Source organism: Portunus trituberculatus, chromosome 44 (genome assembly GCF_017591435.1).
Source record: "Portunus trituberculatus isolate SZX2019 chromosome 44, ASM1759143v1, whole genome shotgun sequence".
Taxonomy (NCBI): Eukaryota; Metazoa; Arthropoda; class Malacostraca; order Decapoda; family Portunidae; genus Portunus; species Portunus trituberculatus.
This window is the reverse complement of record NC_059298.1, coordinates 30,058,120-30,069,834: the sequence shown is the minus strand read 5'-3', so window position 1 is coordinate 30,069,834 and position 11,715 is coordinate 30,058,120. Positions and strand designations below refer to the sequence as shown.

General features: G+C 38.2%; 1 protein-coding gene across 1 annotated transcript; it reads right to left on the bottom strand.

The window, feature by feature from the left end:
* Positions 1-3,261: 3,261 nt before the first annotated feature.
* On the bottom strand, positions 3,262-5,991 carry LOC123518996 (calmodulin-like). Its single transcript, XM_045280105.1, has 3 exons — positions 5,891-5,991; positions 4,545-4,741; positions 3,262-4,082 (listed from the first exon to the last, which is right to left on the bottom strand). The coding sequence occupies exons 2-3, from the start codon at positions 4,737-4,739 to the stop codon at positions 3,843-3,845; spliced, it is 435 nt and encodes a 144-aa protein (XP_045136040.1). The 5' UTR covers positions 4,740-4,741; positions 5,891-5,991; the 3' UTR covers positions 3,262-3,842.
* Positions 5,992-11,715: the final 5,724 nt, after the last annotated feature.

Here is an 11,715-nt window from a genome sequence, read left to right as displayed (position 1 = left end):
TGCATTTTCTTAGTATCCAAAGAAAACCTAAGTTAAGAAAAACGGAGCATCGCATCGTGAGATTATTTTATTGCATAACAGTGTCAGGTAACGCTGGTTGAACAGTCATCTCTATGGAAAACAAATTCTAAAATGTTTCATTGTATAAAAGAAAGATGGTGATGAATGATTTCAGTCAAAAATAAAAAAGATTGAATGATCAGAGTAAGGCTACATTGCAGACAACTATAAAAGTGCATATGATAGACATGCAGCATCAGTTCGTCTTGGCGTTCTCTCCTCAGCATATCTGCCAACGATCTACTTTTCAGAGATATCCTGTCTTTGTGTCAAAAGGCAAACACGACAGACTAACCAATGCAAGAGATCACTAATGAGTACTCAAAGCGTCAGGGCAGAGCGAAGAGGTGAATTTGAATGACTGAATCATTTTAATATGCCTTGATATTTATGTAAATTGTTAACTAGATTCTTCTGTCACCTCGAACTTCAAACTGTATTTGTTTTAGAATTAACATCTCAACAAAGCGTCTTCGTGGTCGTGTCTATTGAATATAATGCACGTCTGTTATACACAATGTGTGTATATATATATATATATATATATATATATATATATATATATATATATATATATATATATATATATATATATATATATATATGTATATATATATATATATATATATATATATATATATATATATATATATATATATATATATATATATATATATATATATATATATATATATATATATATATATATATATATATATATATATATATATATATATATATATATATATATATATATATATATATATATATATATATATATATATATATATATATATATATATATATATATATATATATATATTTATTTATTTATTTATTTATTTATTTATTTTTTTTATCACATCATGAATACGTTTTCATCAGGTGGTGAGTTTGACACCGACAGTGATGAGGAAGGAGGTGGTGGATCGCGCCACCATGCTTCAACCTAAGAGAGTGGCAGCGGCACCATCCACCTGTCTTGGATCACTTTACTAAGCGCTCCATTCACCGCTTTCTCCACGCCAAGTTCGTTGCCAACAGACAAGCCTGATATCATCGCAGATGTGATAAGAACTGTCGTGAGATGGGCTGCTGCTCGTCTGCCTGTAGAATGGACCAAAGCCTCACCGCAAGGCGGACATCATTATGCGTGAGTGAGGCCATCACCTGCCACTTCGCCACCTACAGGAGATGTGAGGATCCATCAAGCTGCTCGCCGACTTTACCAAAATGCTGCCCCCTCATGGTAAATAGTTACCCGGGGCCTTCCTGAGCCACCACCACAATCAAGTGTCGCTAGACTTCCTTCCATGCCTGTCATCAGCTTTGCAGGGTGAAGGATAAACAATCTATCCTTTCGATGTCTGGGCATCGGCCACATTTTCTGATAACTGCTCCGCGGCTAAGCGATGCGCAAGGTGCTCTGCCTTTCATGACTTCACAGTTCACACGCCAGTCTACACCGCAAACCTCCATCGACTGTTGCTACTTCTGGCTTCACCTCCACACGGCCACAGCCCACAAGACAATACACATTGCTTTGGAAATGTCCTCCATGGGCCCATTTCACCGAACGAAAGTCAACGTCTGGCAGGTTACGCGGGACGCCAGGCCATGGTCACTGCCTCATGCGAGGTTCAATCCGCGCCGCGGACACAATGGCTGCACTTGGCACCGATGTTGACACGCTATGCGTTGTGATACCATCTATAATAGCCACCATTCAAATGTCCTTCGGGAGCCTGTGTTGGCCAGGATCTAATCGCTGAGAAGCCAACCGATTAATTTTACAATTATTGCTTTCTACTTGCCATTGAACATGGACATGGCGATACTTACTCTAAGCACAGTTTTTACGGCAGCAGACCTTTTAAAGAGACAGCATCCTCCCATAGTTAACTCACTAATCTGCGTTGAAATCAGATGTCCACAAATTGTGTGGTCATATTGCTCCATTCACACACTGAGCCTTGGAACACTTCCTATGCGCCTCTGAAAGTAGTTCATGTATAAGCAGAATAAAATATAACATCTTTTTTTCGTCCGTTCGTAACTTCAGGTGACTCGTAATATCAAGCTAATAAGTATTTCATTTTGAGTATTTTATTAAGAGGCGTATTTTACATGCGAGTTATATAAAAGACACTACTACTGTATCGTTCCGCGCAGTCCCGTGGCGACGTTCGGTCATGCTGGCTGCTAGTGAGCCGCGGCTACCGGTGTGAAGTGTCAGGTGGTTAAAGTGGACGCAAATTAAGAAAAAGAAAACAATTTTGTTGTACAGTTCTATTTGCAAGGCGACTCGGGTGTACTTTCTTGATGTAACACGGCGTTTTACCAAGATTAATCGAGTACTGACCAACCAACGGCGCCAATAACCTTTGAGGAAGAGGAAGAGAAGCTCCACCAACCACACCCGGGACCTTCCGCTGCCTTTAAAGGTAAACGTTTAGGGCAAGTCAGGTTGAGTCAGTGTCGTTAGAATACCTCTCACCAAATGTGCATCTTTCCGTTTAATGTGAGGCTTTCTTCCATCCATTATTGTGTGAATATGGCGGTCGCTCATGATGATTTGTGTTCTAACTGCATTTCCCGGGCCATCTATGTTATAAGGCATTTCTTTACCTATTTAGAACACTGTGATACAACATTTAACAGCGAGGTTTGATATATTAACGTCTATGAAGTAAAGGATTGGGTATGTCTTGATAGAAAGGTAATCAATGTAACATGACGCGCTGGTTTCGAAGCCTCAGTCCAGATGGTTCACGCTGTGTGGGCGTGTGTGTGATGACTGAGTTTGGCAGCCGCCGTCCACAAAGATCCCCAGATCTCGGCGTAAAGACAGTGGTGAAGGGAGATATTTTATGGCCTCAGTGTACGCGATAAGGACAGTCACAGATACTTGTGTATGTGTGCAAGATGTGGAAACACACACACACACACACACACACACACACACACGTAGTGTAGTGGTTAGCACGTTCGACACACAATCGAGAGGCACGGGTTCGAGTCCCGGTAAGCGGCGAGGCAAATGGGCAAGCCTCTTAATGTGTGGCCCCTGTCCACCTAGCAGTAAATAGGTACAGGATGTAACTCGAGGGGTTGTGGCCTCGCTTTCCGTGTGTGTGGAGTGTGTTGTGGTCTCAGTCCTACCCGAAGATTTTCCTTGTACTTGGGTTAATTAATTCATAGTTCATTCGTCCATTTATTAATCAAGAGGTACAAAATCATGTAAAGTTTTCTAATTAGCTATTCTGAGAGAGAGAGAGAGAGAGAGAGAGAGAGTGTGTGTGTGTGTGTGTGTGTGTGTGTGTGTGTGTGTGTGTGTGTGTGTGTAATTCACCTCGGTCGTCTGCTGGTCACCCAGCCAGTCTTCCCCATTACGGAGCGAGCTCAGAGTTCATAGACCGATCTTCGTGTGTGTGTGTGTGTGTGTGTGTGTGTGTGTGTAATAATAATAACAATGTACGATTTATTAGGAACTGCATTACATACATGCTGAAAATATACATATGGGGATTACAGAGAGGCTTAAAATTTGTGTGTGTGTGTGTGTGTGTGTGTGTGTGTGTGTGTGTGTGTGTGTGTGTGTGTGTGTGTCTTAAAAAGAAAATACGGTCTTCAGCAAAATCATAAATATATTAATTCTATTATTATTGCTGCTGCAGTAATTTAGTATTCTGCTCCAAAATTAGTCTACAATGTTTGAATAAGAATTGTTTTTTCTAATATTTTCGAATCAGGATACGCACGAATTAATAAAAGTGTTAGTCTTATTTTTGCGTCATCATACGCACGAATTGTTCGTAGTGTATGTGTCCATCACCGTCAATGTCTGCTTCCCGTATCATGATGTCCACTTCATCTTGTGAGAGCTTTTCGCCCATAGTCATCAGCACGTGCTTCAGTTCGGTGGCCGAGATGTGTCCGTTGCCATCCTTGTCGAAAACACCAAAAGCCTCGCGGATTTCATCAGGAGAGTCCGCAGGAGGGAAGTCTTTGTTCAGTACAGCCTGCAGAAAGTGATTCAATTAGCAACTCATTCAACAACAATAAAAACAACACACACTGCATACAATCCCAATCGAGGAGGTCTGGGTTGGAGTCTCAGGCGCGGCGAGGCAAATGGTCGAGCCTCTTAATGTGTAGCCCCTGTTCACTTAACAGCAAGTAGGTACGGGATGTAATTCGATGGCTTGTGGCCTCGCTGCCCCCGTGTGGGCGGGTGGTGTGTCGTGTGGTCTCAGTCCTAACGAAGACTTCTGCGCTCTTTCCGTAATTGAAGGCTGGTTAGGTGACCAGCAGACAACCGTGGTGATTTAAACACACACACACACACACACACACACACACACACACACACACACACACACACACACACACACTGTTAAGCCTGCCTGAAGTAACACCGTCTAGGGATTAACTTATCGTGTGGAAATCTTTGTTCTTAGTAAGCACGTAACGTGTATACTTACCAGGAACGTCTCGTAATTGACCGATGGTGGTGATCCAATTTCAGCAACAATATTCTTGATTTCAGCGTTGGTTGGGTTTATGCCAAGGGATCGCAAGGCATTCCCAAGTTCCGATATAGGGATACCGTCTCTTCTTCCATAAATAGAGTAGCATTCTTTAGCTTCGGAAATTTGTGCCTGACTGAGGCGTGGCATCTCTGTAAAAAGCAGTGGCGTGTAATAGGAGGTGTACATTTCTCACCCTTTCTTTCATTATAATAAGCCTTGATTAATCACGACCTATGGCTTATGTCTCCAATGTCACTTATTTATTACTGTATTACTTAAAGAAAATCATTAAGAACAACTAGATATCTTAACTGATTTAGTACTTCCGGAACTATTTTTCTGATTGTTCATATTGACTAGAAAATAAAACAAAGAACGAAAAAACTAAAAAGAAGCATAAGAAAATATTGACTAGAAAATTAAACAGCGAAAAAATATTGAGTAGAAAATTAAACAGCAAAAAAAATATTGACTAGAAAATTAAACGGCAAATAATTATTGACTAGGATGACAATCTAAAATATATGTAATGCAAATCCTGGTAGAGAGGTACAGAAAGTATAAAAAGTACAACTTCTTGGATCTGCATTGATTGAAATTTTGGGAGCCTAGATTGGGAGATAAATTACTTGACTGGTAGAGAGAGAAACCGGTAATTAGGTACTTTTACCGGTAATTACGTACTTATAACAATAGAGATTGGGATATAAATTACTTGACTGGTAGAGAGAGAAACCGGTAATTAGGTACTTTTTACCGGTAATTACGTACTTATAAAAATAGAGATTGAGAGAAATTACTTGACTGGTAGAAAGAGAAACCGGTAATTAGGTACTTATTACCGGTAATTACGTACTTATAAAAATAGGGATTGAGAGATAAATTACTTGACTGGTAGAAAGAGAAACTAGTAATTACGTACTTATTACCGGTAATTACGTACTTATAAAAATAGAGATTGGGAAATAAATTACTTGATTGGTAGAGAGAGAAACCGGTAATTAGGTACTTTTAACCGGTAATTACGTACTTATAAAAATAGAGATTGGGAAATAAATTACTTGACTGGTAGAGAGAGAAACCGGTAATTAGGTACTTTTTACCGGTAATTACGTACTTATAAAAATAGAGATTGGGAAATAAATTACTTGACTGGTAGAGAGAGAAACCGGTAATTAGGTACTTATTATCGGTAATTACGTACTTATAAAAATAGAGAAATTAACAAGAGGATATCGAAAACATCACGTACATCAACATATGGATCGTTATGAACATAGAATATCAGAAAGACTTACCTGGAAAATGGATCCCCACAATTCAAATAAATCGTTCTTATAGTCTGAACTGTGGAGACGTCAGAAGATGGTGTGTGGTCGGAGGAGAACAACGAAGCAGTAAACCTGAATAATGTTATCTTATCGATCCCAGTACCTTAGTTATCAGTGATACGGTGTTAACTGAATCACTGCGAGAATCTTATCTATTGATTAAATGAACGCGCACCTGATCCTAAAGACAACACGTATGTTCTCAGAATCCTTTATGTATTTCACGAGTGCAAAATATGGCTCTAGCAGCAGTGTTCGTCTCATCAACCTTGGGTCAAACTCCTTGCCATTGTGCTGATGAAACTAAGGGTTTTGTGATCAATTTCTAAAAATATTTACATACAAATAAATGATCCATGAATTTTTGCACTCCACAAAACTGCCAAATATTCTTTTTTTTTTTTTTTCTTTGTTACTGCATACCTCTGTTCTTGAAGTAACTTGTGGTTAGCGTACCATTGCTTTCATGCACGTTCTGAAGCAACACCGCTCCCAACCCTGTGGCAGATGCGTCGCTGAGTAGCAGGAATTCCGCCACGTGATTTGGCAGCTTGATCACTTGAGTGCGAGAAGCTTCCTCCGTGGACAAGGCAATTGTGCGTAACATAGTGTAGGTAATTAACGACACTTAACTCACCATCAACTGCACCATCTCGTAGTATTACTCATGACAATGCATCGTCTTTTTTACCAGCTGTGTTGGAAGAATAATGTTTAAAGTCATGTGAATAGATGATAGAATTAAACTTTGCTGCCACTAATGTCAGTAATGCTACTTATGGGTTGAGAATACCAAGTACTTTGTGGTCAGTAACTGGTGAATTTGCATACAAACACAGGTGGGGAGGCTTTTTGACGCCCTAGACCAGTAATAGATCTTCATTATTCATTCCGTCACTACCTGGCTTAGTGAACGCAATGGAATAACCAGACTTTGCAGTACTATCAGGCATCACACGAGATGTCACTGCGCCCTCACCATGAGAAGAGGTTGATTGGCATGTTTGTGATATTGACGTGTAAATATGGGACACAAAATTTCCTCCTTTATACTTACTAATAGCGGTAGATTCGTGAAATTTGTGTCTAATTATATTTTTTTAATCTATGGATTCTAGTAGGATCATTTTCACATTCCTAAGACTAGTTATTTACTCTTTTTGGATTTCATTACAGCTAATTTTGGTTGGAAATATGGCCTTTTACTGTTTTCCTGGCCCAGTGATATGCTACAATAAATGTAAGTTGTGTTTTTTATCTATAAGAAATTCATTAAACTAATTTCTGAGACTTTCAATCACTCATATTTAACCTCTTCAGTACCATGACGGGTTTTCATCTTCATTCAGGTTACTATTTGGCGATTTTATACAACTTCAAAAACTCGTGTGTGGAATAGAATAGTGAAGACTCTGACCATTAATCTTCTGACCTCCATAGACCTTTCCTAATCTAAATCAAATTGTCCATTCAGACCCAAAACTCATGGTAAAAAAATGTGCTCTAGTACTGAAGGGGTTAAGTTTAAGGAAGTGAAGTGAATTGGGAATTGATATAATTAATAATTGATTAATTTATAAGAATATGAACTTTATGGAGGTGGAAGTTGTATTGCAGAAAAAAACTTAAAGGTAACCAATACAATTATACATACCATAGAGCATTGCTGAAGTGCTAAACTACTGAGACAATAGTATGTCTGGGAGAGCATTATTTTCACTCATTGTTTATTATTATTAAATTCATCTTCATGCTGTAGAATGTTGCTGCATGTCTGGCCATGACATCCGCTGCATATCACAGTACAATGCAATGGTGATTTTCTGCAGCCACAGTTATTTATTTATTTATATATTTATTTGTTTATTTTTTGGACATACCACTTGGCAACCACAAAAAGATAGCTTTAGCAAATTTTCATGACCAGTTAATTCCCAGTAAGTACAGGCATTAGTTTTTTTTCTTTCTTTATCCATCCCTAATTAGTTGCAGGAAGGGTGTGACCACTAGCTTGCTGCACATCATGATATACTGTGTACGAATGTTGCTTCAGTGCTGCAGATCGATTGGTGGCAGAGACTCTACTTGAACGTGGTTGAAAGCTTTAAACTTCTAATAGCCTTATTGTATAACAAACCTTACCGTGGTCTTCTATTCCTGCATTGTTTCACTGGCCGTACCATTACATACATCTGCCCTGTACTACAAAAGGAAAGGAGATAGTGCTCTATTACCTTATGAATTTAAAACCTAAATATTAGAGGAGCTGAAAGTTTTACTGAAGAGAGCTCGAGTGTAGGTGATATTGCCTGTGTGGGAGAAAAGTTTTCAGCATTTATGTGTAGATTAAAAGGAAACGCTAGTATAGACAGGCCGCGCTACCTTTGCTACGATGGTTTCGACAGTTGGCATGAGAGGACAGTTGAGGACTGTTGATGTGTTATTTCTAACCACTTCAGCTAGTTGGATTGACATTGTCAGTGTGTTGGGGGATTTGTTCCGGGTATTTGTCTAATTTCCCATGACTGAAATATTCATTGTCTTGTAAAGGAGAGATAAGACGGAACGTGAAGGAAAGGGAGGAAGGAAAACGAAAGGGAAAGTGAAGAATAAGCAAGGAAAGTAAAGAAATAAAAGAGTAAGGCTAGCTGGCTGGGAGGATAAGATAGGAAAAGAAAACAGTGAAGGAAAAAGGAAAAAGTATGAAAAATCTTATTCCTGCTATTTAATTAAACAAATCTTTCTCATCCTCATTTCAAGCTTTGCTATGACTTTTGCTTCTTCTGGCTCCGTGAAAGAAAACGCAGTCTTCTATAGAGAAGAGATGCGTTTTAAGGGTAACCATGCTAGATTGTCAGTGGTTGGATGAGGAATTTCTTCATACTATTGGCTCTCTCTCTCTCTCTCTCTCTCTCTCTCTCTCTCTCTCTCTCTCTCTCTTCTCTTTCTCTTTCTCTTTCTCTTTCTCACTCACTCACTCACTCACTCACTCACTCACTCACTCACTCACTCACTCACTCACTCACTCACTCTCTCTCTCTCTCTCTCTCTCTCTCTCTTCTCTCTCTCTCTCTCTCTCTCTCTCTCACTCACTCACTCTCACTCTCTCTCTCTCTCTCTCTCTCTCTCTCTCTCTCACTCACTCTCTCTCACTCACTCACTCACTCACTCACTCTCTCTCTCTCTCTCTCTCTCTCTCTCTCACTCTCTCTCTCTCTCTCTCTCTCTCTCTCTCTCTCTCTCTCTCTCTCTCTCTCTCTCTCTCTCTCTCTCTCTCTCTCTCTCTCTCTCTCTCTCTCTCTCTTCCTATTTATTCTTGTATCGCATATATTCATTCCAATTCCCATTTTGTCTCAGTTTCCCCTCCTTTCTCCTCCTTATGACTCCCTTCAGCTGGCCTTCCCTTGGATCACGTATGGCCAAGGGGAAAATATTGGCCAGGAAACGTGTGAATATTCCTTTCCTCGTTTTTTCCTTTTTTTTCACCTTCCATTGCTTCTGTTTCCTTTTTCCTCCATTTCAATGTCCTTGCATTTTTCTCTCTCTCGTCTTCCTCTTCTATTTTTCTCTCCTTTGTTTTTCATTTTGTTTCCTTTCCTTCTTTCTTTTTTAATCTCTTTTTCTCCTTTCATTTATTCATTTCCACTTGTTTCTCGATTTTTCCTCCTTTTCCTGATCATTCTCTCTCTCTCTCTCTCTCTCTCTCTCTCTCTCTCTCTCTCTCTCTCTCTCTCTCTCTCTCTCTCTCTCTCTCTCTCTCTCTCTCTCTCTCTCTCTCTCTCTCTCTCTCTTTTTATCTTTCCTCCCTTTCTTCCTCTTTATCTTCCTCTTCCCTCACATTCCTTTTCTCATCTTTTCTTTTCCCATCTCCTCCTCCTCCTCTTCCTTCTCCTCCTCCTCTTTAAGTTCGTTTGTAAGTACGTTCATGTTCGTAAATAGCTCTGTACGTAAGTTTCGCGTCCGTAACGTTCGTGTTCGTAGTGTCCTTGTCCTTAGCGTCCGTATCCGTCAAGTCTGCCCTGAAAATTTGCGTCCGTGAGTTTCGTGTCCTTAATTGCTGAGGTTCGTAGCGTTCGTATTTGATTAGGTTAGGTTAGGTCAGTATCGTTAATGAGAAAGTGTATACGAATGTATGAATGTATGCAGGTATGTATGTATTTGTAACTCTGTATGTATGTACAAGTATGTTTCAGTCAGGATATTAGAGAGAGAGAGAGAGAGAGAGAGAGAGAGAGAGAGAGAGAGAGAGAGAGAAAGATGTAGATGTAGATGTAGATGTAGATGAAACGTGTAGATGAAAGTGAAAGAATAGTGAAGTAATGATATCAGAATGTTTGAAATGAAATAATAAACTTTTCTTCACGTGATATGTTGATTAGTCCAGGAGTATTGGTTCAGAAATGCATGAATACCCGGAACGAAGTCGTAACAAGCTGCAAATTTCAGTATAACTAGCTTCGGTAATCACTAACAACATCTCAAAAGTCCACAACTGTCCTGCTATACGAACTGTCAAAAATATGGGTCAAAAGGGATCATGAAAGGTCAGATAGAGAAAATCACAAATATATTAATAACTTTAAAACAATCTGCAGTAGATTCATGAAACTTGCGTTTAGTTATATATATATATATATATATATATATATATATATATATATATATATATATATATATATATATATATATATATATATTTCCATATCAGTCCATGGATAGTATACCATCATGATATGAAAGTAGTACATGTAATCTATACTCATACATACATACCACCTTGTACGGGGGAATATTAACTAAACACTCGGTAGTACAAGACAATAGTACTTCAACATTTATTTGCTCCAATAACATCATCTACTTTAGGATTAGTTACTTAGGATTAGTTACTTACTTTACAACAGATCTAAAACATCACTATTATGATGACACATTCTTATTTTCTTGAAGTGTGTTACCATGTTCATTTTGGAGGATATTCAGTGTAATGACCCTGAAGATGGTCTTACTTTGTCGCTCTTCTTTTAGGAATTATCCGTCTCCTAAATCTTTCCGTTCCTTTCCAGTGGAAATAATTAACATGCTTCGTAAACATACCACAAAATCTCCCTTCATAAAGTAAAACCACACGTTTCAGTTACAATAGCTTGTCTCCACCCAGGTTGTGACTCAAACCTTGGGGTCTTGATAATGAACCGAGCGTGTCATCAGTGCAACAACACTGGAGCGCATGTCATGTATCACTTGTATAAAAAGAACAATAGGAAGCATATGCATTTGTGTTTTATCTATGAAAACTGCCACTCCGAAAATGACAGAATTTAAGAAGCTAACAACCTAATATAGTTACAATACTTATCATTGTCATACATATATAGTATGTTTACCTGTTATATATATATATATATATATATATATATATATATATATATATATATATATATATATATATATATATATATATATATATATATATATATATATATATATATATATATATATATATATATATATATATATATATATATATAGTATAAAATAACGTCATAATGAGTTCTCAAGAGTAAAAATGCACCAAGAAAAATAATATATAATACATTGACACATAATGATATTTATGAGTAGAGAAACAATCTGTACACCATCTGTTAACTGAGTCGCCATGAAAGAAATGTGTCGCATTATATAGTCTGACAGCAATGCAAAAGTAATGTACGTACACAACCAAAAGTGAAACAGATCGCATGACTATAGGCAACCTACAGCATAAATGTGATTTTCGGATACCTTTT

Coding starts and splice junctions, on each gene's coding strand:
- LOC123518996 (XM_045280105.1), bottom strand. CDS start 4,739: ATGCCACGCCTCAGTCAGGCACAAATTTCCGAAGCTAAAGAATGCTAC. Junction 4,083..4,544: donor TCAATTACGAGACGTTCCTG/GTAAGTATACAC, acceptor CACTTTCTGCAG/GCTGTACTGAACAAAGACTT.